The 27,864-nt window shown below is 40.9% G+C and overlaps 1 protein-coding gene across 3 annotated transcripts in view; it reads left to right on the top strand.

The window, feature by feature from the left end:
- FANCC (FA complementation group C) overlaps positions 1-27,864 on the top strand; it is a 304,040-nt gene that overhangs the window by 227,987 nt on the left and 48,189 nt on the right. For all 3 annotated transcript variants that reach the window (XM_049895534.1, XM_049895535.1, XM_049895536.1), the window contains 2 exons: positions 8,495-8,659; positions 27,192-27,348. In XM_049895534.1, the coding sequence (XP_049751491.1) occupies positions 8,495-8,659; positions 27,192-27,348 (322 nt within the window). The remainder of the gene's footprint in view (positions 1-8,494; positions 8,660-27,191; positions 27,349-27,864) is intronic.

The following is a 27,864-nucleotide window of genomic DNA, read 5'->3' as shown; positions in this document are numbered from 1 at the left end:
TTCAAATATTCAAGCAGCCAGAAGCCCCCCAAATTTAAGCACCTCATAAATAATGCTATGCTGTTTTTCTTGTGGATTTTTTTTTCTAGAGGACATGTATACATTTACTTTTTTTTTTTTCACAACCTGAACATTTAACGTTCATTTCAGAAGATTCACGAGGTCTTATAGAAAACACAAAAATTCATCTCATATCTTCAGATGCATAAATTGTCAGAGAAACAAAATACAGGAAAATCTGTTCAGTTTCCTTTTGCATTATTTTTAGAGGCCTGATAAATGGTCTTGTCATAGCGTTTTAAATAGAGTTTCACTTGCCACTAAGTAAAATCAACAATTCAGTGACAGAATGTTTAAATTCTATCTTGTTGTTTGCAACAAACCATCTAGAAGGAATGACATTCTGGGCTTTCTGAGCATTATCAGTCTACCCTGTAGTGCAATGGTTTGCTGCAGATGGTTTGGAAACTTGAGTGCAGCTGCATGGGAAGGATGTCTCTGGTGGTATATGGTTACCATTGAGCCCTCTGCAGTTGAATTCGTGTGCAGAAATCACTTGGAAGTGCTCTTGTGGCAATCAGTCAAGACCTAATACTCAGTGTAATTCAGTCTGGAAAGTGTTGCATAACTCTGGTTGAAGTTGGATCTCCACGTTCTGGCAGACAGTGTTGTGCTTCAGACCAAAGGAGAGGGCTGTGAAGGTGATGAGCACTTTGAAGCCCTTCAGAAGATTACCAGTTGGTCTTCCTGCATCTTGGTAGAACCAAGAGTTACCTAAAGTTGAGATGGGATGTTAGAATGTTTCAGGAAAATTATCTGGGGCCTTTCGCAGCCTAATTGGGAGATATAATCTGTAGCTCTTGAGCAAAAGACTTTGGTGCTTGATAAATACCCTTCGTGCCAAAATTGTCTTTCCTATCTGTCTGATCACCAGTGATAGACTCTGACTGTCCTTGTTCTCTGAGGGGACAGTTGCACTTATAGGTCTTTTAAGGCAGAGGATAGATGAGTCAAGGCTGGAGAACAAGATCACTGCCTACCTGCTTCTTTATTTCAGACTCCTGGGTGAATTATGAGCACATATAACTCTCAGGCATATTTTCAATTTCACAAACATTCTTAGAGCTCTTAATGCAAGTATTCGACTAGGTCCTATGCAAAACATATACATGAAAAAGCATCACACACATACTCATGCACACACAGCAACTTTCCCCCTCTCCTACCCTATCCGGTAAGCTCATATAGTCCAGATATTTAAGGTATTTACAACTTAAGTTAAATTTATATTTTCATTAACAACTTAGATGATAATGGACTCCAAAACACATTAATTTTAGAGCTAAAACCACCTTGGTCGTGAGATGGAGAAAGATGGTAGATCACTATGGAAGGTAAATGTTGAAGGACCTCCGTCAGTTAAGTTGGTAAAGAGTAAGAAGTGAGTTTTAGCAAAGATGAATATCTGAGGAAGAAGACGAACATTTCATACATAGGAAAAAATCACTATGTATAGTTTGACAAAAAAATTATGAGAATTTAATAACTGATTACCAAGAAAATTATGTAGTAAACTAATAGCACTTTGTTGGAATTTGTCAACCTTGAATACAATTCTGTCATGCTACCTAAAAATTCAGATTGTTACTAGAGAGTAATATCTAGTTCTGGGAACTGCTACTAATGTTAATAGAGAGCAGCGTTTCTCAAACTTGAGTGTGTATAAGAATCATCTGGAAAGCCAGTTAAAAAAAGATTCCTTGGCCCCACCCCTAGGGATGCTGATGCTGCTGATACTGAGGACCATACCTTAAGTAGCTCTCATGTAAAGAACTTGGACAGATCCTGAATGCAAAGAACTATGAGTGATGGCAACTCTGGTAATCTAGTCAGGAGACAAAATGAAAATATTAAGAGACTGAACCAAGTGATGAATTAAGCACATGAATGCCCTGGCATTCACCTTATCCTCCCAACTCCTAGAAATGATGAGGGATTTTTTTACCATTAAATATATAATATTGCCAAGCAAGGAGTGCTTTTGGTGACCCACAAATTATGAGAAAGGCTTGAAATAGGTAGGTGGCATCTGTTTAAAGGAAAATACCATGGTCCCAAAAGCTTGCAAGAGAGAACTACTGTAAAAGGTCAGAGTTGCTAACACACACACACACACACATACACACAAACCAGACTTACTGATCTGACAGAGACTGGAGAAACCCTGAGAGTAAGGCCACCGTACACCGTTTTAGCTCAGTAATGAAGTCACTCCTGAGGTTCATCCTTCAGCCAAAGATTAGATAGGGCCATAAAACAAAACGAGGCTAAATGGCCACACCAGCCCAGGGACAAGGACTAGAAGGCAGGAGGGGACAGGAAAGCTGGTAATAGAGAACTCGAGGTTGAGAAGGGGAGTGTTGACATGTCATGGGGCTGATAACCAATGTCACAGAAAAATACGTGTACTAATTGTTTAACGAGAAGCTAGCTCTATACACCTTCATCTAAAGTACAATAAAAAAAATTTTTTTAAAAGAGTTGCTTTGTAGATGAATTCAAGGAGCAGAAGGGTACCTGCCAGCCAACAAGATGACTGGTTGGGCTACTTCAGTATTAGCAGACATCTGGCTAGGCCCCCCTTCATTTCACACTGTCCCCAAGCAAGGGACAACAGAGATGTCCTGTCTACCACAGGAATGAGGGAGGAGAAGCAAGCACCAAATGACTTATCAACTGCCATGATATTTGGGGGTGCTTTAATGCTCAGAACACAATTTACTGACAACTCCAGCCAGCATCATATCTTGCCCCTCCACACAATTGCTAGAGGCAGGAAGAGCAGATAAACAAGAATTACCAGATATTCAAGAAAAAGCAACACTGTGAGAAAAAAACGCACCAAATGCAACAAACAGAAGAAGCAAATATACCAAGAAAATGCATTACCTGGGACAAATGAGGATTTTTTTTTTAAGTAATTGTTTTCAGAAGAATAAGAGAATATTAAATCCTTGAAATAAAAATAGATTTTTCGTTTGTTTTTAATAAGAGACTTGTAGGAAAAAAAAAATTCAGTAAACAGACCGAATGGAAGAATAAATACATCAGAATAGCAAATAATGACCTTGAAGATTAAGTGAAGGAGTTCTTCTTAAATATATGGAAACTAGAAAAGTTAAGAAATCTAGAGGCTACATTCAAAAGTTCTAAAGCAGAAGTTCAGGAAGAAACAAGAGCAACAATGGTGTTAAAATAATGTCCATTTGGAAAAAAAAAAGATTATTCAAGGAAAAGAAAACCTCAAATTAATATTAATGTCTTCATTAATTTTAATGTTCTTGGAAATAATGGGAGAGTGGACATAAAAAACAGAAGGTCCAAGAAATAGAACAACTCTCCCAAAATGTAGAGCAGAAATACCATAAAATTGAAAGAAAGTATGAGACAATTAGAGAATTTTCCAGGAAGTCCAATATCCAAAATCAAAAAAATTTTAAAAAAGGAGTTCTCAGAACAGAGAAAAGAAAGGGAAGGAAATCATCAAAGAAGTCATTGAAGAGGATTTTCCTGATGGAAGATTCCACTCAGTGCCTAGCACAATGAATGAAAATAAACCCACACCAAGACATGTCATTGTGAAATTTCAAAGAGAATACCCTGTAAGATTCCAGGGAGTAAAAACAGTACTTAAATAAAAAGGATCAAGAGTCATAATAGCCTGGGATCTCAAGAACAACATTGGACGCTAAAAGGCAATAGAACCACACCCTCACAATTTTGTAGGAAAATTACCAGAATTCTACACCCAACCAAAGTATCAATCAAGTGTGAGAGTAAAACAAAAATATTTTCAGACAGACAAGGTTTCAAATACTTTACCTCTCATCTGCCTTTTATCAAACAAGAGTATTGTCATGGAGTGAATTGTGTCCCCCCAAATATCTGTCAGCTTGGCTAGGTCATGATTACCTTGTATGATTGTGTACCATTTTATCTTCTGATGTGATTTTCCTATATTTTGCAAATCCTACCATTATGATGTAACAAGATGGGTTAGCAGCAATTATACTGTTGAGGTCTATAAGATTAGGTAGTGTCTTAAGCCAATATCTTCTGAAATATAAAAGAGAGAAGCGAGCAGAGAGATATGGGAACCTCATACCGCCAAGAAAGCAGTGCTGGGGGCAGAGCTCGTCCTTTAGACCTGAGGTTCCTGTGCCGAGATGCTCCCAGCCCAAAGGAAGACTGATGACAAGGGCCTTCTTCCAGAGCCGACAGAGATAGAAAGCCTTCTCTTGGAGCTGACACTCTGAATTCGGACTTCTAGCCTAACTGGACCGTGAGAGAATAAACTTCTCTTTGTTAAAGCTGTCCACTTGTGCTATTTGTTATAGCAGCACAGGTGACTAAGACAAGTATAATCCAGAAAAGAGGAAGATACAGACTCCACAGGATCCAAACCATGAGAGAAGTGAAGCAAATCCCCAGGATGGAGACCTCAAGTAAATAATTTTGTGGGGCTAAAGAGTACCCTGTCCAGGAGGAGGGAAGATGAGGGCGTAAGCAGCTACATTCTCCCACAACAAAAACAGAAAATGCCAAGCAAAAATAAATGAATAATGGCCCCAGAACTCTGGAAACCAGTGGAAAAGTAATACCATCTAAGCAAACACTGAATTAAGAAAAAGCCTGCTCCACTGAACCATTTGTGTAGTTGTTAAATGAGAACCTAATTTGTTGTGTAAACGTTCACCAAAAACTCAATAAAATATTATTTAAAAAGAAAAAGCCTGCTCTCAATGGTAGAATATTTTCTTTCTTTTTTTTTCTTCTACTGTCAATGCTCTTTGCCCTCTCCTACCTCCACTTGTGGCCCAGCAACTCCACTCTTAGACTGATATCCGACAGAATTTAAAGGGAGAATTCAAGCAGGTAAGTCATGAGTTACTTAACATCCACGATAACATTTTGTGAAATACAATGTTAGGTGATTTGGATGTTGTGCAAACACTGTATTATGTACTTAGCAAAGCTATATGGCTTATCTTTTTTTTCACTTCCAAGTCAATACTTCTCCTTTGCCTCTTGGTGCTGCTGTCACTAGCACTGGTTTTGCTGTGTCTGGAAGCCATGATGTATGTGATGAGTAAGGCTGTGTGTCAACTTGGCTGGGCCGTGATTCTCAGGGGTTTGTCAGTTATGTAATGATATAGTCATCTTCCATGATGTGATGTGTTCAGCCAATCAGTTGTAAGTGGAGTTTCCTTGGGGATGTGGCCTACATCCAATATTTGTGGACGTTCTGGCAAAGCTTGCTTGGTTGCTCTAGATCCTGTAAACAGCTTTTTTATCATCTGACCTCTGATTCTTGTGACTTGAGCCAGCGGCCTGCTGTCTTACCTGCCAGTCTTGGGTTCATCAGCCCCTGCAGCTACATGAATCAGGAGAAACCTCCAGCCTGCTGCCTGACCCATGGACTTGGGACTTGCCAGCCTCTACAGCCGTGCGAGCCATTTCTTTGGTATAAGTCTGTATATATGCTTGCTGATTTTGTTTCTCTAGAGAGCCCAGCCTAAGACAATACACTTAATGGTAATATTTTTCAAAAGAAAATTAAACATAGAGATAATGTTACAACACTCAGGAGACGCGTGATATACGAGATTGGATGCTGTTGCCTACGAGTTGAAACACACAGTGTTACGTGATAAACTTTTTATTTGTAAATGGGGAAAGTTTGCATTAAAATAACGAGAGAAAGTACAGTACAGTACGTATATAAGCCAGTAACATAGGCATTTACGACTATCAAGACGTAAGTGTAGTAGGTTATATATGTACTGTATCATTATACACCTGGCAGCACAATCTCTTTGTATGCAAGAGACTTGAGATACACGAGTTACGTTCAGGAAGCTGTTGAGTTTGCTACATCACGTTATGTTAGCTACACTCTCTTCTTTAGTCGGGATTTCTGAACGCTGTCAGGATTTTTAACCTTATGGGATCGTGGACGTATATGCAGCAAGACATTGCCCAAACAGACGTTATGTGGTGCTTGACTGTACTTGTACACCAGTGTTTATTACAGCGTTATTCACAATAGCCAAAAGGTGGAAACAACACAAGTGTTCATCAACGGATGAATGGATAAACAAAATGTGGTTATACCCGTACAATAGAATATTTTTCAACCATAAAGAGAAATGACGTCCTGATGCATGCTGCTACGTGGATAAATCTTGAAAACATTATGCTGAGTGAACTAAGTCAGACACAAAAGGACAAATGTTGTATGACCCCACTTTCATGAATTATCTGGAATAGGCAAATGCATAATCACATATGTTCATTCGTGATTCCTGCTGCAGCTGTGTTTATAATGGTGAAACATTGGAAACACCCCAAATGCCTATTAATAGGGACATTGTTAAATTACAGAACTTATATATTTTTGAGTAATAGCAAATGGAAGAAAACAAAAACAGCTATATGTTCTATTTTGTGGTATCATTTGTGTTTCACAAACCATGAGACCAAATTCCTGGATTTAGGAATATGCATGAAAATTCCTAGAAGATCTAATAGCATGCATCCCAAACTTTTATTAATCTCTAGTTGTTCATTCATGCATTTAACAGCCACTTCATGAGCATGTGGTATGTGTAAGGAGCTGTCCCTACATGCTAGGATTAGAGCAGTGAGTAAGGCAGACAACATGCCTGCCCTTGTAGAACTTGTATCCTGCTAGGAGACAAGAGACCAGGAACAAGGAAATCCATTATACGTCAGGTGATGCTAAGTACAATGAAGAAAAGTAAAGCAAGGGTAAGGGTGGTAGGAAGCACGGGGTGGGATGGGAGGATACGTGAGATTTTAAGCCGTACTGCCCAGTGGATCTTTCTGCAATAAGGAAATGTCCTGTAAATTTGCACAGTCTAATACTCCAGCCACTAGCCTCATATAGCTGGTGAGCACTTGAGGTGTGGCTAGGGCAACTGAGGAATTGAATTTTTACTTTCATTTAATTTTAATTCATTTATGTTTAAATAGTCACTTGTGGCTGGTTGCTACCATATTGGGCAGTGCATTTCTATAGAGCGGTCACGGAAGACCTCACTTATAAAGCAGCATTTTTGCTGAGACCTGAACGAAATGAGGAAGCTAGCCCTGTGTTCCAGGCAAATGAACAGCAGGACCTTATTTGGAGTAGTTCGGAGGCCAGTAAGGATGGAGCAGAACGAGTGAGGTAGAGAGTGGAAGGAGGTGAGCCCAGAGAAACAGATGGGGACCTCATCAGGCAAGGCCTTGGTGGCTAGTATAAGGGCTTTGCTTGTTCTCTGCATGAGATACGAGACCGTTAGAAAGCTTTGGGCAAACAAGTGACTTGACCTGAATTTTTAAAGGGTCGCTGGAACAGTTCTCATGATAAACAGTGAGGTGAGGACAGAAGCAGGGAGATGGAAGCCTACTGCAATAACCCAGTCTGGAGGTGGTGGTGGCTTGAATTAGAGGGACAGTGATGGCGGTGTTGAGGCATGGTCAGATGAGTTAACAGTACTTACTGACGGGTCCCAGAAGAGGTGTGAGAGAAAGGGAGGAATCAAGGATAGACTTCAAGGGCTCTGGCCTAAGCAGATGAGACAGGGAGCACAGGGCACAAGAACTTTGGGGGAAGGAATGTAAGGGCCCTGCTTTGGGCGTGGTAAGTGGGAGGTACCTGTAGATAGTTGTCATGGATTGAATTGTGTTCCCCAACAATATCTGTCAATTTAGCTGGGCTGTGATTCTCAGTATTTTGTGATTGTCTACCATTTTATGTGATTGTCTGCCAATTTATGTGATTTTCCTATATGTTGTAAATCTTATCACTGTGATGTAGTAAGATGGATTAGTGGTGATTACATTGATGAGGTCTACAAGATTAGGTAGTGTCTTAAGCCAATCTCTTTTGAGATATAAAAGAGAAAAGGGAGTAGAGAGACATGGGGACCTCATACCACCAAGAAGGCAGTGCCAGGAGCAGAGCGCGTCCTTTGGACCTGAGGCTCCTGCGCTGACATGCTCCCAGACCAAGGGAAGACTAATGAGAAGGGCCTTCCTCCAGAGCTGACAGAGACAGAAAGACTTCCCCTGGAGTCGGCGCCCTGAATTCAGACTTCTAGCCTACTGGACTGTGAGAGAATAAACTCCTCCTTGTTAAAGCCATCCACTGGTGGTGTTTCTGTTACAGCAGTGCTAGATGACTAAGACAAGAGTTAGGCCAAAGTCCTGACAACAGGTGATGTTAAATAGGAATGGGAGCTAAAGGATTCCTTCCTACAGAATTGATTAAAGAGAGCTCACACACGGTGTGAGGGCAGCTCTCTTTCTGTGAGGGGCAAATCAGGTGGCCCATCAGGGACCTTTTCAGCATGAAGATTTTATATGTATTTGATTACATGTGACTGTAAGCTTTGGGTTATTATTTCTTACTTTATGTCTTCCTTAGGATGGCTCCTGAACGAGTTGCATCCCTGTCACGGGTTTGCGTCCCCCTTGTCACTCTTCCAGATTTTGAACCCCTGGTAGAGGCCCTGCTCACCTGCCACGGACATGAACCTCAGGAAGTCCTCTGGCCTGAGTTCTTCGAAGCTGTGAATGAGGCCTTTTTACTGTAAGTGCTGTCTATTTACCTTACCATCCCAGCTCGCTTTTCCTTTTCTTAGACTGCATAGTATGTTGGAAATGCCATAAGACGGTAGATTTCAGATATTTTGGTCTCAGTACCCCTTTAACCCGCCGCCATCTAGTTGATTCCAACTCAGGACGATGCCGCGTGGTCAGAGTGGAGCTGAGCTTCATAGGGTTTTCAGTGGCTCAGTTTTCTAAAGCAGATCACCAGACCTTTCTGCCAAGGCAGCTCTGGGTGGACTTGAACCGCCAACCTTTTGATTAACAGCTGAGCATGTTAATTATTTGCACTACTCAGGGACTCCACAGTACCCCTTTATACTCTTAAAAATTATTAAGGACCCCAAAGAGAATTTTTAAAGTGTAGGTCATATCTATCAGTACTTACTACTGAGAAATTTAAAAAATATTTACTTCATTTAAAAAATATATATAAACCCATTACATATTAAAACAAATAGTATATTTTTTATGAAAAGCAATGATTTTGTTTCCTCCCCCCAAAATCATTTGAGATGAGTAGCATTGTTTCATATTTTTGCAAAACTCCCTATTCTCTGGCTTAAAAGAAGAGAGCTGTGTTCTCATACCTGCTTCTGCATTCAGTCTGTTGTTTAGGTTGTTCTGTTTGAGGTATGTGAAGAAAATCCAGCCTCATGCAGATATATAATTGGAAAAGGCAAAATTATTTTAATAACCATTTCAGGTGATACACAAATTTGTGTTGTTCCAAGAAAGATCATTAGATTCAAATAGTCATTCAGCACTTTAAGATTTCTGTTGTGCTTGTCGACAAGATTTTACATAAAAGATTTTCTTCCATGCTTAGTTGGCGCGGATTTCGGGTGAATACGAGCAACACAGCAAGTCCAGCCAGGCCTCTAGGTACATGCCCTCATTTATGGGACAGAAGTGCAATGCTGTTGGTGAGATGTTAACTTATCACAACTACATTTGAACTATTCCTTTTCGTTTAGACTCCAAAGATTGGTTTGGAATTGATGTCACACCTTAACCAGCACCATAATAGTGTTTAAGAACAGTCTTTTGCATAAAACACAATAAGGTAAATTATTGGCATCGTAAAGCCAAGGGAAAGATAGCTTTCCTCATAATTTTGCTTTTTGTTTACAGTTTAGCACACGTTCTTTGGAATAGATGTCTCCCTTCTACAAGTCAGGTGGTATGGCTGTGGGATAGGAAAGCCAACGTTTTAATGCTTCTTTTTTAAGGATCCATTCTTTAATATAAGAAAATGTAAACAGATTTTCTTTTTGAATAAAATATTATCAAATTTTAAAATAACAAGTTTTAGATAAAATTTAAATATTTGAAAAGTTTTCCAAAAAAATTTTTTTTAAATATTGATGTAAAATAAAACAACATAGTATACTTGTTTCTTGTACTACCACGTAGGTACAGGGAAAACATCAGAATTTCCAAAATAATGATTTATTTGACACTAATAGGGTTATAAGGTCCTTGGGCTGCACAAATTGTTTGCACTCAACTACTGACTGAAAGGTTTGTGTTTCAAACCCACCCAGCGATGCTGCGGAAGAGAGGCCTGGCAGTCTGCTTCCATAAAGATTATAGCCCAGAAAACCCTATGGAGCGGTTCTACTCTGCAACACATCAGGTCACCACTAGTCAGAATTGACTGAATGACAATGGGCTTGGTTTTGATTATTTTTTAAATGGGGTTACAGATACTATAGCAGGTATAACCAAAAAGCACAGTAGAACAACAGAAAACAAACTTAAGTTGATCTCTGCAAATATACATATATATATACCCTAAATGTAGTACCCTAGAAAATTCTTGCAACCACAAGACTACAAGTATACATGTCAGAATGATGACATCATCACATGTCACGTAGCCTCTGGAAAACTCGACTGTACACTTGTGAGAGATTTAAAGGAGAAAAAAGTAAAGGACATCTTAGTATTGTTGTGAAAATAGTTTTGACTTCATAGAGCCCCCTGAAAAGGGCCTCAGCCCCCTGCCCTGGCAAAGGTTCTGTGGCACGGACTTTATTGCTGTACCATCTTATTTACTATGGCTACTGTAGTAATAATACTCTAAATTAGCAGTTACTTTTTCTGGAATGTTTTGAAATGTTGTCCTCTTTCTTCTCAGCAAGTATACCCAACTACAGTAATTCCTAAATTCCACTCAGTCTCAGATAATTTAAAGCTTTCATGTTTCTGAATTCAGAATACAGAGCTGATGTGATTTTAAAATGATATTTACTACTTATGAACGTTAAAATTTTGTTAAAAGTACTAAGGTTTTAAAAAATGTTTTGTTAATCTTATCTATTTCCTTCAATTATTTATTATTTGAGTGCTTTTAGAGAGAACTTAGAGAATTGCTGGTTTATATGGTAGTTCTAGGTTTGGAGAACCACCAAGCTGTTTTCCATAGAGCCTGCACCATTTTACATTCCCATCAGCAGTAGATAAGGGTTTCAGTTTCTGCACGTCCTAACCAACATTTGTCGTTTTCTGTTTTGTTTTGTTTTTATCTTAGCCGTGCTAGTGGAAGTGAAGTTGGTATCTCATTGTGGTTTTAATTTACACTGAGATATTTACTTTTAATGACAATGCTCTTTGCCATTCACCTAAAAATTGCCATTTCTGATTTATTTAGGAATACGATTCAGAGAAGAATAGGACCCTAGCAACCTCTTTTTCCAGTCTTATTTTTTCAATAGCAACAAGAGTTGAATTAATGACAAATGGAAGGATGACACCCCTCACATCCTCTCTGAAACCCCACAAAGCTATTTCCAAAACTACTGGCAAGGAGGAGATGGGCTTAGAAAATAGCCTCATGCACTGCGCCCATGGTGCTGAGCTGGAAAGCCTCCACAAGTAGGCCCTCTGCCTGGCTTTGTGTTTTACATGTGATAGCATGTCCTCCCTCAGCAACTCACACAATTTATTTGGTTTGGAAAATTATCCCTGGAAATCCATAGGGGACAGACTCTCCAGAAATGCTGGGTGGTCTATAACTTGTCCAATTCTTATGGCTTCAGCTCAGCACTTCCCCGGGCTGTGGAGCAAGAGCTGGAGCCCTTCCATGGACACTTTCCCGTAGACGCAACATAGGAGCCACATGTTGACACTGGGAGGCTGATTGAGTCAATCAGTGCAAATTACCACCCCCACGCCCAACCCCACCCCAGCCCCTTTAATAGTTCCCCAAATGTGCTGCGTGATCATTTAGAAACCACATACTTTCTCTGACTGATGTGCCCTACCCTGCTTTTAGCCTTCCAACTATTTGCTTCCCATAATACACCAGTGGAATTTCATCTGTTTTACAATTGGCTGGGTGTTCGTGGCCTTGGCTTCCAAATACAGTCATGTATTTTCAGAAATGGGATGCCTGTCTTCTTTTAAAGAGCAGATGCTTGCCCCCGCTCTGAGGTTTAGATAACATAGAGGAACTTTTTAATTTCTTGGCCCAAATGTCAAACCTAACTTTTCACGTCGGTCCATGGGGTTGCCGTCATAGCCACTTGTGGGTTGCAGATTTCGTAAAAAACTGTCTGGGAGGGCTGCTGAGGCTCTTTCCTAAGACTGGGGAGAACAAGTAATTCAGCATGACAGGCCGGGTAAGGTAAAGCCAAGTCCATTGCTTCAGAAATACTGAAAAGCTTAATGAGTGGATGGAGCATTTTTTTTCTACGTACCTAGAATGAATGAACAAATGAAAGAATGAATAAATGGCCAACAAGCCAACCAACCTCATCAGAGTATCTTTTTCCAGTCTTACTTTTTCAACGGCAACAAGAGTTGAATTAATGGTAAGGGTGACCATACATTTTATATCCCAGACGATAACACTTTTGGAAGTCAAGGGGGGTGCTTTTATAACTAGGTAGGATAACAGACATAAACCTGTCCCACACACCCACACAGATGGACAAATGTCCGCCCTAGATTTAAATGGCTCCAGTACCTGTAGTAATGCTTAGCAAGCTACTTTGGACCAAGAGTAAACACCCAACAATTGTTAGCATATCTCTGTTATTATTACTGACTTTAATAATAGTTATAAGATTTTGTACAAGATTTAGTTTTCTAGTTTTTTTTTCTCAAACTGGTCTATCTTCCCTCCTACCTGAAGATCACTGAACAAAAGCCAGATGTAAACTAAATTCCTATTGCTAAAAGAGCTAATGTAGCTTCCAAAAACGCCTGACAAGAAAAGAATTATCCTATGAGAAGAACCTAACTTATACTCTGTGAATAGCTTACTGATAAGTAATTGACTCATCTGGCATGATCTTGCATATTACATTATGAAAAATTACTAACTAGAATTAATAAAAGGAGCCAGAGATTATTTAAATACCATCAATATTGCTATATCCATTTTGCAAATTAAGAAAATAAGACTCTGAAAATCAAAAAATAAATTACAAGGCTGACCTGCAGCCAAACTCCTAGTTTTGTGTTTTTTTCAACTGAGATAAGAAAAATCAGGCTTTAAATGTTGTCAAATATTATAGATGAATGTCTAAATGAAAGAAGATTACTATAATACCAAGGACATAAAAATAGCAAAGACTTAGTAGTAATTCATCAAACATGCAATCAAGATGCGCTGATAATTACTGGTGATTGGAATTTGAAAGATGGAAACGAAGAAGGGTCTGTAATTAGAAAACGTGGCCTTGGTTTTAGAAACAACACCGGAGATAGCATGATAGAATTTTATAAGACCAATGACTTATTCATTGCAAATACCTTTTTTCAGCAACATAAACTGCAACTATATATGGGGACTTCACTGGATGGAAAACACAGGAATTAAATTGACTACATCTGTGGAAAGAGGTGATAGAAAAGCTCAGTATCATCAGTCAGAACAAGGCCGGGGCCAACTTCAGAACAGATCATCAATTGCTCATTTCCAAGTTTAAGTTGAAGCTCAAGAAAATTATAACAAATGCACAAGAACCAAAATACGACCTTGAGTATATCCCACCTAAATTTGGAGATGATCTAAAGAATAGATTTCACACATTGAACACAAATGACAGAAAACCAGAACAGTTGTGAAATGACATCAAGGACATCAGACATGAAGAAAGCAAAAGGTTATTAAAAAGAGAGGAAAGAAAGAAAAGACTGAAATGGATGTCAGAAGAGACTCTGAAACTTGCTCTTGAACACAGAGTAGCTAAAGAGGATGGAAGAAATAATGAGGTAAGAGAGCTGAAGAGAAGATTTCAAAGGGTGGCTTGAGAAGACAAAGTATTATAATGAAATGTGCAAATACCTGGAGTTAGAAAACCAAAAGGGAAGAACACACTTATCACTTCTCAAGCTGAAAGAGCTAAAGAAAAAAATCCAGGCCCCAAATTGCAATTTTGAAGGATTCTTTAGGTAAAATATTGAATGACACAGGAAGTATCAAAAGAAGATGGAAGAGATGCACAGTCACTGTACCAAAAAGAATTGGTCAACGTTCAACCATTTCAGGAGGTAGCGTATGATAAGAAACTGACAGTACTGAAGAAAGAAATCCAAACTGCACTGAAGGTATTGATGAATACAGGGCTTCAGGATCTGATGGGATACCAACTGATATGTTTCAACAAATGGATGCAGCACAGGAAGTGCTCACTTATCTATGCCAAGAAATTTGGGAGACAGCTATTTGGCCAACTGACTGGAAGAGATGCCAAAGAAAGGTGATCCAACAGAATGCAGAAACTGTTGAACAATATCATTAATATCACACACAAGTAAAATTTTGCTGACAATAATTCAAAAATGGTTGCAGCAGTACATCGACAGGCACCTGGCAGAAATTCAAGCCGCATTCCGAAGAGGACATGAAATGGGTGATATTGCTGATGTCAAATGCATCTTGGCTGAAAGCAGAGAATACCAGAAAGATGTTTACCTGTGTCCTGTTGACTACGAAAAGACATTCGACTCTGTGGTCATAACAAATTATGGATACCATTGTGAAGAATGGGAGTTCCAGAACACGTAATTGTACTTATGCGGGACCTGTGCATAGACCAAGAGGCAGTCTTTCAGACAGACCAAGGGAATAGTGCATGGTTTAAAATCAGGAAAGGTGTGTGTCAGGGTTGTATCAGTTTACTATATTTATTCAATCTGTGTGCTGAGCAGATAATTCCAGAAGCTTGTCTGTATGAAGAAGAATGCAGCATTAGGATTGGAGGAAGACTCATTAACAACCTGCAGTATGTAGATGACACAACTTTGCTTGCTGAAAATGAAAAGGACTCGAAGTCCTTACTGATGAAGATCAAAGACTACAGCCTTCAGTGTGGATTACATCTGAATATATAGAAGAAAATATAAAAAAAATCCTCACAATGGGCCCAATAAGCAACATCATGATAAACAGAGAAAATATCGAAGCTGACAAGGATTTCGTTTCACTTGGAGCCACAATCAACACCCATGGAAGCACCAGTCAAGAAATCAAACAACATATTGCATTGGGCAAATCTGCTGCAAAAGACCTCATTAAAATGCTGAAACCCAAAGATGTCACCTTGAGGACTAAGATCCACCTGATCCAAGCCATGGTATTTTCAGTTGCCTCATATACATGCAAAAGCTGGACAATCAATAAGGAAGACCAAAGAAGAATTGATGCCTTTGAACTGTGATGTTGGCAAAAAATGTTGCATATACCACGGACTTTCAGAAGAACAAACAAGTCTGTGTTAGAAGAAGTACAGTCAGAGTGCTCATAGAAAGCAAGGGTGGTGAGACTGTGTCTAATGTACTTTGGACATGTTATCAGGAGGGACCAGTTTCTGGAGAAGGACATCATTCTTGGTAAGGTAGAGGGCCAGCGAAAAAGAGGAAGACCGTTGACAAGATGGACTGACACAGTGGCTGTACCGGTGGGCTCAACATAGCAATGATTATGAGGATGGCATAGAACTGGGTAATGTTTCATTGCGTTGTACGTAGAGTTACTGATTTGGAACTGACCAGAAGGCATGTAACAACAGTACTGCTTGTTTTTGGAGAGGATAGGGCAAAAAACTGCCTCACTAAGTTGAGTATTTTCGAGAAAAAAAAGCACAGTTCTCTAAAGGTCAAGAGGGCATCTGTTGAGAAGAGTCTTATAGAGGCAGGTGTTGGGCAGGGGAAGTGCCCTTACAGGCTTTTCCTGCTTTGCATCAGAAATTGTTACTAAAAATCACATGTTCCAGAAAACCCTAAAGAATCCACAAGAAAACTACTGGGACTAATAGAAGAGTTCAGCAGACTATCAGGATACAAGATAAACATACAAAAATCAGTTGGATTCCTCTATACCAACAAAGAGAACTTCCAAGAGGAAATCACCAAATCAATACCATTTACAGTAGCCCCCAAGAAGATAAAATATTTAGGAATAAATCTAACCAGAGATGTAAAAGACTTATACAAAGAAAACTGCAAAACACTTCTGCAAGAAACCAAAAGAGACCTACATAAGTGGAAAAACATACCTTGCTCATGGATAGGAAGACTTAACATTATAAAAATATCTATTCTACCAAAAGGGACCTTTAGATTTAATGCAATTCCGATCCAAATTCCAATGACACTTTTTAATGAAATGGAGAAACAAATCACCAACTTCATATGGAAGGGAAAGTGGCCCCGGATAAGTAACGCATTACTGGAAAGGAAGAACAAAGTGGGAGGCCTCACTCTACCTGATTTTAGAACCTATGACACTGCCACAGTAGTCAAAACAGCCTGATACTGGTACAACAACAGATACATAGACCAATGGGACAGAATTGAGAATCCAGACATAAATCCATCCACATATCAGCAGCTGACATTTGTCAAAGACCCCAAAGCAGTTAAATGCAGAAAAGACAGTCTTTTCAACAAATGGTGCTGGCATAACTGGATATCCATCTGCAAAAAAATGAAACAAGACCCATACCTCACTCCATGCACAAAAACTAACTCAAAAAATAGATCAAAGACCTAAATATAAAATCTAAAACGATGAAGACCATGGAAGAAAAATTAGGAACAATGCTAGGAGCCCTAATACATGGCATATACAGAATAGAAAATATTACTAACAATGCACAAACACCAGAAGACAAACTAGACAACTGAGAGCTCCTAAAAATCAAACACTTAATGCTCATCCAAAGACTTCGCCAAAAGAGTAAAAAAACCTACAGACTGGAAAAACATTTCGGCTACGGCAAATCTGATCAATGTCTAATCTCTAAAATCTGCAAGATACTGCAAAACTTGAACAACGAAAAGACAAATAACCCAATTAAAAAATGGGCAAAGGATATGGACAGGCACTTTACTAAAGAAGACATTCAGGCAGCTTACAGATACATGAGGAAATGCCCATGATCATTAGCCATTAGAGAAATGCAAATCAAAACTACAATGAGATACCATCTCACCCCGACAAGGCTAGCATTAATCCAAAAAACACAAAATAATAAATGCTAGAGAGGTTGTAGAGAGGCTGGAACACTTATACACTGCTGGTGGGAATATAAAATGGCACAACCACTTTGGAAATCGATTTGGCGCTTTCCTTAAAAAGCTAGAAATAGAAGTACCATACGATCCAGCATTCCCACTCCTTGGAATATATCCTAGAGGAATAAAAGCCCTTACACAAATAGGTGTATGCACACTCACGTTCATTGCAGCACTGTTCATAATAGCAAAAAGATGGAGACAACTTAGTTGCCCATCAGTGGATGAATGGATAAACAAATTATGGTGTATTCACACAATGGAATACTACACAATGATAAAGAACAACAACGAATCCAGGAAACATAATGTGGATGAATCTGGAAGGTGTTATGCTAAGTGTAAGTAGTCAATTGCAAAAGGACAAATGTTCTATGAGACCACTATTATAAGAACTCAAGAAAAGGTTTATACACAGAAGAAAACATTCTTTGATGGTGATGAGGGTGGGGAGGAAGAGAGAGGGGTATTCATTAACTAGATAGTTGACTAGAATTATTTTAGGTGAAGGGAAGGACAACACAGAATACAGGGGAAGTCAGCACAACTGGTCTAAACCAAAAGCTGAGAAATATCCTGAGTACAACCACCTAGAGGGACAGAGTAGCAGGGATGGTGGTCTGGGGACCATGGTTTCAGGGGACATCTAGGTCAACTGGCCTAACAGTTTATTAAGAAAGTGGTCTCCATCCAACTTTGGTGAGTGGTGTCTGGGGTCTTAAGAGCTAGCAAGCGGCCATCTAAGATGCATCAATTGGTTTAAACCCACCTGGAGCAAGATGGCATTGGGTGTGTGTGGAGCAAAGGACAATGAAGAACTCCAAAGACATAAGGAAAATATGATCCCAGGAGACAGAAAGGGCCACATAAACCGGAGACTCCATCAGCCTGAGACTGGAAGAACTAGATGGTGCCCAGCTACAACCAATGACTGCCCTGACAGGTAGCACAACAGAGAGCCCCTGATGGAGTGGGAAAAAAGTGGGGTGCAGAACTCAAACTCTAGTAAAAAGACCAGACTTGATGGTCTGACTGAGACTGGAAGAACCCCAGAAGACACAGACCCCAAACTCTCTGTTAGCCCAGAACTAAAACCATTCTGGAAGCCAACTCTTCAGACAAAGATTAGACTGGACTATAAAACATAAAATGATACTGGTGAAGAGTGTGCTTCTTGGCTCAAGTAGATACATGAGACTATGTGGACAGCTCCTGTCCGGAGGTGAGATGAGAAGGCAGGGGGGTGGAGGGGGAGTGGTGGACAGGAGCTCGTTGTATAGACACAGGAAATACCAGGTGGAAAGGAGGAGTGTGCTGTCACATTGTAGAGAGAACAACTAGGGTTACTTAACAATGTTGTGTGTAAGTTTTTGTAGGAGAAACTGACTTGAATTGTAAACTTTCACTTAAAGCACACACACACACACAAAGCTGGTAAAAAAAAAATCACGTTACATGTAAAAACACTGGTTGGAAGCCTATCTCCCATTATTTTATAGGGGAAAATTATAGTACAGTGCACACCAATCCCAAGTGCGTTACCAAATTTCTAAAGCATAACTATAACACATAAAGCTACCCATGATTATTAGGGAGTAGTTTTGTGGAGCTATGCTTTTTGTTGTTATTGTTGGGAATATACACAGCAAAACATACACCAATTCAACTATTTCTAAGTGTACAATTCAGTGACATTGATTACATTCTTCAAGTTGTGCAACCATTCTCACCCTCCTTTTCTGAGTTGTGCCTCCCCTATTAACACAGACTCTCTACCCGGTAAGGTTCCTGTCTAATCTTTCCAGTTGCTGTTGTCACTTTAATCACGTATAGATAGTTCGTAAAAGCGTAATGCTCAAGGCAGATGATTTTGGCGATGCAGTGCTTAAGAGCTATGGTTGCTAACCAAAAGGCCTGCAGTTCGAATCCACCAACCACTCCTTGGAAACCCCAAGGGGTAGTTCTACACTGTCCTATAGGGTTGCTATGAGTTGGAATCAACTCGATGGCAGCAGGTTTAAGCTAAATTATTATTTGGTTTTAAGAAGACTTCAGGGGATATTTTTGGTTAAAATTTTAAAGATTATCTCAGGGCAATAGTTTCAGGGGTTCATCCAGCCTCCTTGACTCCAGAGAGTCTGAAGTTCATGAGAATTTGAAATCCTGTTCTGAATTTTCCCCCTTTTGATCAGGATTCTTCTGTAAAATCTTTGATCCAAATATTCAGCAATGGTAGCCGGGTGCCATCCAGTTCCCCTGGTCTCATGGAAAAGGAGGCAGTTGTTCATGGAGGCAATTAACCACACATTCCATATCCTCCTTCTATTACTGACAGTCCTTCTTCCTCTTTTGCTCCAGGTGAATAGACCAATTGTTGTGCCCTGGATGGCCGATTGCAAGCTTTTAAGACCCTAGGTACTACACAATCAACTAGGAGGTAGAACAGAAATACTGAACATATTAGGCCAGCTAACTGGAATGTCCCATGAAACCATGACCCTAAACCTCCAAACCAACGAACTGAATCCCATGAGGATTTTGGTTGTACATAGCAGCCTCAGCAGCTACTTTTTTTTGTCATTGTAAGTATATCTGTCACACAACTTTTGCTAATTCAACTTTTTATAGGTGTACAACTTATTGAGAGCAATTACAATAATCGGCTGTTAACCCTACCCTTACTTAGTCAATGCAATTTTTCTATCACCATTAACTTCCCCTTTTCCCCTCCCAACCCCTGTTAGCCACTAATAAACTTTGGTCTCTATACATTTGCCTTTTCTTGTCTTTTTATATAAGTGAGGTCATACAGTATTTGTCCTTTTGTGATTGACTTAATTCATTCAGCATGATGTACTCCAGCCCCATCCATATTGTAGCATGTATCAAAACATCGTTTCTCCCACTGGCTGAGTAGTATTCCACTGAATGTATGTACCACATTTTGTTTTCCCATTCATCTGTTGGTGGGCATTTAGGTTGTTTCTACCTTTTGGCTACTGTGAATAGTACTGCAGTGAACACTGTGTACAAGACTCTGTTTGCATCTCTGCTTTCAAGTCTTTGGGTATATAGCTAGGAGTGGAATTGCTGGGTCATGTGGTAGTTCTATTTTTAGTTTTTTGAGGAACTGCCACACTGTTTTTCACAACAGCTATACCATTTTGCATCCTAGTGGGAGTGAAATGGTATCTCATTGTAGTTTCGATTTGCATTTCTCTGGTGGCTAATGACACTGAACATTTTATCATATGTTTGGTGGCCATTTGAATGTCCTCTTTGGTGCAATATCTATTCAAGTCCTCTGCCCATTTTACAATTGCGTATTTGTCTTTTTGTTGTTAAGTTGTCGATGTTTTCTACATATTTTGGTTGTTAGATTTTTATCAGATATATGGTTTCCGATGATATTCACCCAGTCTGTAGCTTGTCCTTTCACTTTTTTTGTAAAGTCTTTTGATGAACAGAAGTTTTTAATTTTTATGAGATCCCATTGGGAGCCAAGTTTTTACCCTATCCTGTTGTCCTCAAATTCATCCTTTGCTCTGTGACTGGATTGGATGAGTGGACCAAGTATAGTTTGGAGAAGAAAAGGACATCGGTCAGAGTTTCTCCGACTAACACATGTTGAATAGGATGAAACTTTTCAGTACCCCTAAAAACATTTTTATTTTCTTTTTTACTTTATTGGCTTTTTAAAATTTCCACAGAAATATATACTCAAACGTAGACTCTGGGTGGTGTAAACAGTTAATATGCTCAGCTGCTAATTGAAAGGTTGGAGGTTGGAGTCCACCCAGAGGTGCCTTGGAAGAAAGGCCTCGTGATCTGCTTCCAAAAACTCAGTCATTGAAAACTCGATGGAGCACAGTTCTGTTCTGATATGCGTGGGGTCGCTGTGAGTTGGAATCGACTCCGTGACAACTGCATGTATTCAAATAGGTCAGACAATACAGTACAGAGGTGTATAAAGAAAATGTTAATTATCTCTTTCTTGTCTTCCTCCAGTATTTGTGGTAACCATTCCTTATACTCTTGTAAGCATACAGATACTTATAGAAAACAATTTTCCTCTATTTTTTTAACTAACTTTAATTTTTTCAAACAAAAATAGTATCCCATCATACATACACATCACTCTGATACCTGTTTTTACCAGCATACCTTGGATAGCCCACCAGGGATCTAAGTCTAGCTCAGTTTACGAAATAGAAACATATTGCATGATCTGAGTGAACCATAATTTATTCAGCTGTTCACCAATGAAGGCACATTCCATTTGCCTGTAATTTTGTCTTTACAGCACTGCTACAGTAAAATAAATACCCAGCAGCTGATACTTTTATTTCTGCCAGCTGGATTCACAGAAGTGCAGTTATTAAGGCAAGGGTTGTGAGTATTTGACATCTCATTAGGGGATGTCACTTGACTTTCCCGGAAGAATGAAGCCTTTCCCTGTCCCTCCTAGGAGCACAGCCATTGCCCCACGCCTGCTTCAGCGTGCGGTGCCGTCACACTTCGGAATGTTTGCTGATACAATGGTGAACGATGATCTCATCAGTGTGTTAGCTCACCTTACTTTACTACTACTGAGGTTGAAAATCTCCATGTATTTTTGGCCATTTGCTTTTCTCCTGTGATTTGCCCTTTTTTATTTCAAAACCAACCTGGTGCACTCATAGAGCATTGTTTACAAATGTATTGGCCCAGCCAGAATCCGCTATGCAAGTATGTTAAGATCAGACTGTTTTGGTGATCTCTTCATCTAAGGTTCATTATAAAGAGTTAAGTCTTTGATGCTTTAAAACAAGATAGATTTTATTGATAATGGACAATCCATCTATTAATCAGGGGCCCATAGATTTATTGGTTCATGGCCATAAATAGGATATGCTCTGAATCAGGCCCTAAAATAAAGACAGTTGTTAACATACACATTTTCCAAACTGTGTTTGACTAGAACAATTGTACTATGTATTTACTGACTTAAGTATAACACTTACGTAGCTCTTAATGTAACTTTGTAACTAAGCAGTATCCTTTAATTTGGATATTTGGTGAAACTGTCATCTCACATGCTAGGTTTGTTTTATCTTCGTTCGTGTTTATTTGCTGCTTATTCTCAGCAGTTTTGTACCTTGTGCTGCAGAATGTCAGCTCAATTGCTATGACTTAATGGTGTTAATTGCACTGACCGCGTCATGGCTATTCCGAGGGGTTAGGAAATGGTCTCCGACTCTGGAGAGCTTTCACTGACGTGAAAAACTTTTCTAACGATGCACAGACTGGTGTTATATGGATCCTGGAGAAAGACAAGGCGTGATGAAAGCGGTTCAAAAGGTGTCACTGCTATTTCAGAGAAGGTGGGAGCCACTCACAGCCAAGCTCCCCTTCCGCCCGCCAGAGCTTCTTCTCTCAGGGTTTGCTGGCTCCACAAGAGAGGCTACGACCACCCTCCCCAACTCCTAAGGGGTGCTGTACTTGCCCTTGAACGCTGGACAGAAGCCCCTTTCCCAGGGTCCATTAATGTGACTAAAACTGGCTGACAGCCTAGACTCTGAAAGACTTCTCTAAACACCAAAGGGAAGGAGCGGAAGGTTCAGGCATCGGGCTCGTAAAGTAAAGCCGTCTCCTCTCCCCACAGGGCCCAGAACCCATCTTACTCACCCCCTATCTTGAGACAGTCACCCTCTACCCTCCTGCCTGGGTGGGGTGGCTTTATGTCTAACCCGATGCCTGGCGACAATCATGGCACTACCACGTACTGGCTGTGAGTCCATGTCTTTCTCTCTCTGACCTCAGTTGCCTCATCTATAAAATAAGGATGATAACGGTACCTGTTACGAGGATTAAGGACCCCTGGTGACACACCGGGATTTCCAAGGGCACAGCCTTGGAAACCCTATGGGGCAGTTCTGCTCTCTGTACGGGGTTGCTGTGAGTCGGCGTCGACTCCATGGCAATGAGTTTGGTTTTTTATGAGGATTAAAATAACTTAACATCATTCCAGGCTTATACCAGTTGCCACTGAATCGATTCCAACTCCTGGCCGCCCCATGTATGTCAGAGTAGAACTGTGCTCCATAGCGTGTTCAGAGGCTGATTTTCTAGAAGTAGATCATTATGTCTCTCTTCTGAGACACATCTGGATAGACCTGAACCTCAAATCTTTTGGTTAGCAGCCCAGCGTGTTAACCACTTACACCACCCAGAGATTCCCTTCAGGCTCAATCAGTGGTAGCTACTGGTCCTTCAGCCTCTTTCTCTCCTTGCCACTTTCCCATTGTCTGTGAGCCATGCTGTCCTAAACACCGCCCTTCCATGGCCACATAAGCCCAACCCCTCAGCTGCCACCTGATGTCTGCTCCCTCAGACACTGTCCCTCCAAAGGCGTGCCTGTGCATTCTGGCTGCACTCCCACTTCCTCTCATTCCATGCACTCCCCTCCAACTTCCATCACCCATCACAACAGTGTTCCTGGGAGGTCACAAGGGGCCAGTGCATTGCTCAGTGTTCACACCCCTTCTTCTCACTCACTGCCAGTGTTGGTCACCACTGGGCCTGCCATCTCAAGTCATGTGGCTTTTTGTCTCTGGTGACATTGTCCTTTTCTTGTCTGGCAGCTCCTTTTCCACCCCCATCTGCAACTCCGTCTCTTCTACTTGAGGCCTAAGTGTGGACATTCCTCAGGACACAAACCTAGGCCACCTTCTCTCCTCCCTCAGAGCTTTCTCCCTTGGAGTTCTCACCCATTCTCATAACTGTATGTGCCACTGACAGCCCCCAAATGTAGATCTCTAGCCTAGACCTCTTGCCAGAACTTCAAACTTGGATCTTCAGGGACCTATTTAATATCTCTATTTGGTTGTGGCTCAGACATTCTAAATTCACACACCCCAAACCGAGTGCTCAGTAAACTCTTCATAAACCTGCTCCCTTCTTTCTGCCTCAGTAAATGGTATGCCAACCCACCTTGTTGCTTAAGAAACCTGGGGCAGCCTTGATTCCCACCTCTTCTTTCCCACCATTTACCAAATTCATTGCCACATTCTCTTGATATTCCTGCTGACATATGTTTTGGGCACTTTTCGTTCCTTCTCCTCGGCTGCCCCCAGTGCAGGTCAACACCATCACTTTGTGGACTTGTGTCCTGCCCACACCTGCCCTTGTCTCTGCACTCCTTTCTCCATACAGCATTCAGCATGATCTTTTGAGATCTAATCAGACCTTTAAAACCCTTCAGGCTAGAATAAACAGAATAAAGTCCTAAATCTTTGGCCCCTCGTGTCCCACAGCCTCATCAGCCCTAGCTCCCTGTGGGTCACACTGGCCTTCCCTCCTCTTCTGATCTTGCTCTTCCCTGTCTAAGGGCTTTCACAGCTGCTGTTCCCTCAGCTAGAATATTCTTCCCTCTACTCTTCACCAGCTACCTGCCGCTCAGCTTGGAAAGGCTGTCCCTAATGCCTAATTTAAATTAGGTCCCTCCTGTAACTCTCTTTTACCTCTACCTGCTCTTTTCCTTCAGAGCCTTTATCACATTTTTATTTATTTATCTGGAGTACCTCCCACTGGGTTCCAAGCTGCTGAGGGACAAACTAAGCCTGTTTTGTTTGTACCTGTTTAGCCTGCCCTTGGTACAGTGATGGCCATATAGGAAATGCTCAGTAATCATGCTTCCAATGAGGGAATGAATGATTGAATGACCACCAGCTCCTTGCTATCAAGTATAACAGGGGAGCAAGACATGGAAAGTACAACCCAAAGCACTAATGCCACAAGACAGGACCTCCATAGTGTGACCCCCAAAGTGTGCCAGGTGGTGAGGGTGTAGGGGCACAGTGGCAGCTCTTCTTTGCCTGGTATGGAGAGTTGGGTTAAGGGTGGGAGTCTTGCAAGCCTTCTGTCATGGATTGAATTGTTTACTCCCAAAATATGTGTCAACTTGGCTAGGCCATGGTTCCCAGTATTGTGTGGTTGTCCTATATTTCATAATTGTAATTTTCTTATGTGTTGTAAATCCTAATCTCTGCCTGTAGTTAAAGAGACAAGATTAGATTATGTTAAAGAGGATTCAGGAGGGATTCTAACACCCTTACTAAGGTCACCTCCCTGATCCAATCTAAAGGGAGTTTCCCTGGGGTGTGGTCTGCACCACCTTTTATCTTACAAGAGATAAAAGGAAAGGGAAGTGAGCAGAGAGTTGGGGGACCTTATACCACCAAGAAAGCAGCACCAGGAGCAGGGCGTGTCCTTTGGGGACCCGGGGTTCCTTCAAAGAGAAGCTTCTAGCCCAGGTGAAGATTGATGAGAAGGACCTTCTTCCAGAGTCTATAGAGAGAGAAAACCTTCCCCTGGAGGTGACACCCTGAATTTAGAGTTGTAGCCTACTAGACTGTGAGAGCATAAATTTCTCTTTGTTAAAGCCATCCACTTGTGGTATTTCTGTTATAGCACCACTAGATGACCAAGACAGCTTCCCAGAAGAGTTGAAGTTCAGGCTGGGATTAAAATCAGAAACGGGTTCGGAGGAGGCCACTCCCTGCCTCCCTTTCTCCCACCCCGTCTGCCTGCTCTTGCAACAGCCCCTCCACTCGTCAGCTTCTTCTCTGCTCCTGTCTTGCCCCCAGGTTAACCCAGGACAAGGTCTGTTGGAGTTATGCTGAGGGAGAAGAAAAAGAGAGAAACCACTAGAAATAATACCCCATGTCCCCCACCCTGACACCAGCTCCTGCAGTGAAATGGTTCAGGCTTGGGTCCCACAGCCACTGTGCAGGAGTGAATCCTACTTAAGGGAGACGTTATGGTGATAGGATGACCTTGTTTGAAATGGGAAGCCTTGCGTCCCCAGCTTCAGTTTTTCATATTCATCGTGGTGAACATCACTGGCAGACCTTGAAAGGCCCCTGCTGTCTGACGTGCCACAGGTGAGAAGGGCAGGAGGCCCCAGAAAAGCAAGGCCAAGAGGAGAAATACAAGCCCTACCAGGCGAGTAGGCCAGCTGGAGAGCGACGGAGGCCCCTGGTGGACAGCCCTGTTGCCACTCCAGAGCCAGCACCAGTGGCTCAGAGTTCCACAGATGTCCCCTCATATTTCCTCCCTAATTCATTGACACAGGAGAAACCTCCAAAAACATTTTCCTCTGGAAATACAGCTGTACAAAGTGGTTAGTGTCTACAGTATTATGCTTAAGGTCCACTGGGATTAACTAGGCCATAACCACCACATATAAAATTGTTACTGAAGAAATATGTTAACTTTCAAACAACAGATTTACAAATATAGTTATTGAACAGTTACTATGTACCAAGCACTGCACTAATCACTGTATGTGTGTTACTGTATTCAGTCCTTTTAGCAATGCTGTGAGGGAGATATGCCCATTTTACAGATGGGAAAACAGGTTTAGATGTTAAGTAACTTTCTCAACTCATAAGTTAGTAGGTGGTGTTGCTGGGACTTAAACCCAGGTCTGATTCCTCACTTTAAACCATTATGATGCACTCTCAAACTGCAGCATTCCTTCAGTTAGGACTGCACTTACCCTGGTATAGCAAGGCCTTCTCTGTCTCATTTTTTATCACTCTCTTTTTCCTCCATCAGAAGGTGTCTGTCCTTCTTGAAAGCTTTTTTTTTTTTTTTTTTCCTTCCTCTGAACATTTCTTTAATCTCTTCAGGTGAATTGGAATGGAAGCACATTTGCATTGTTTTGCAAATGGACGCAGTACTTAAGTGCTTGGGTGCTAACCAAAAGGTCAGCAGTTCAAATCTACCAGCCGCTCGTTGGAAACACTATGGGGCAGTTCTACTCTGTCCTGTAGTGTCGCTGTGAGTCAACGACAATGGGTTTTATAACTATTAATCGCTGCTCGGACCCTAATAAAAAGAAGTTTCACACATTGGATTAGTGATTACATTTTGAACTTGACTTAATCTTCTTTCAGTCACCCATTTCTATTAAAAATCTGTTCATTTTTTCCTGAAAGGAAGAAGATTTCTCTCCCCACATTGGCCGTGGTCTCCCTCTGGCTTCGCCATCTTCCCAGCCTGGAAAAGGCAACGCTGCATCTTTTTGAAAAGTTGCTCTCCAGCGAGAGACATTGCCTGCAGAGGATGGAGTGCTTTATAAAAGATTCGTTGCTGGTACGTGCTGTGCTTGGATGAGGAGAGAGAATGTGGGTACCATTCGCTTTAGTCAAAGAAGGAAAACGGGGGGAAATTAAAACAAAGCAATTAGAACCGTTTAAAATAGTCATATGTGTGGGCACGGAAACCCTAGTGGCGTAGTGGTTAAGTGCTACAGCTGCTAACCAAAGGGTCAGCAGTTCCAATCCGCCAGGCGTTCCTTGGAAACTCTATCCTATAGGGTCACTATGAGTCGGAATCAACTCGATGGCACTGGGTTTGGTTTTTTTTTTTTGTTTAATATGGGCATACACATACTTGGAGCATGTGGAAAAAACGGAGATTCAAATGTCCTTGATTCTGTGGCCCTTTATAATGTATCCTCACAAGAATTGACACTTAGACAACATAAACCTTTTAAAAATAATATTTCTCATTTCACCATAAAAAGTGGGTTTTTAAAAACTGAAGATCTTATGGACGAGAGGAAGAATCGATTAAGAAAGAAAAACACTGAAGAAATAACCTTTTAGC

This window comes from Elephas maximus, chromosome 9 (genome assembly GCF_024166365.1).
Source record: "Elephas maximus indicus isolate mEleMax1 chromosome 9, mEleMax1 primary haplotype, whole genome shotgun sequence".
NCBI classification, from domain to species: Eukaryota; Metazoa; Chordata; class Mammalia; order Proboscidea; family Elephantidae; genus Elephas; species Elephas maximus.
Note: the sequence above shows the minus strand (reverse complement) of the source record. Positions and strands in the feature narration are given on the sequence as shown.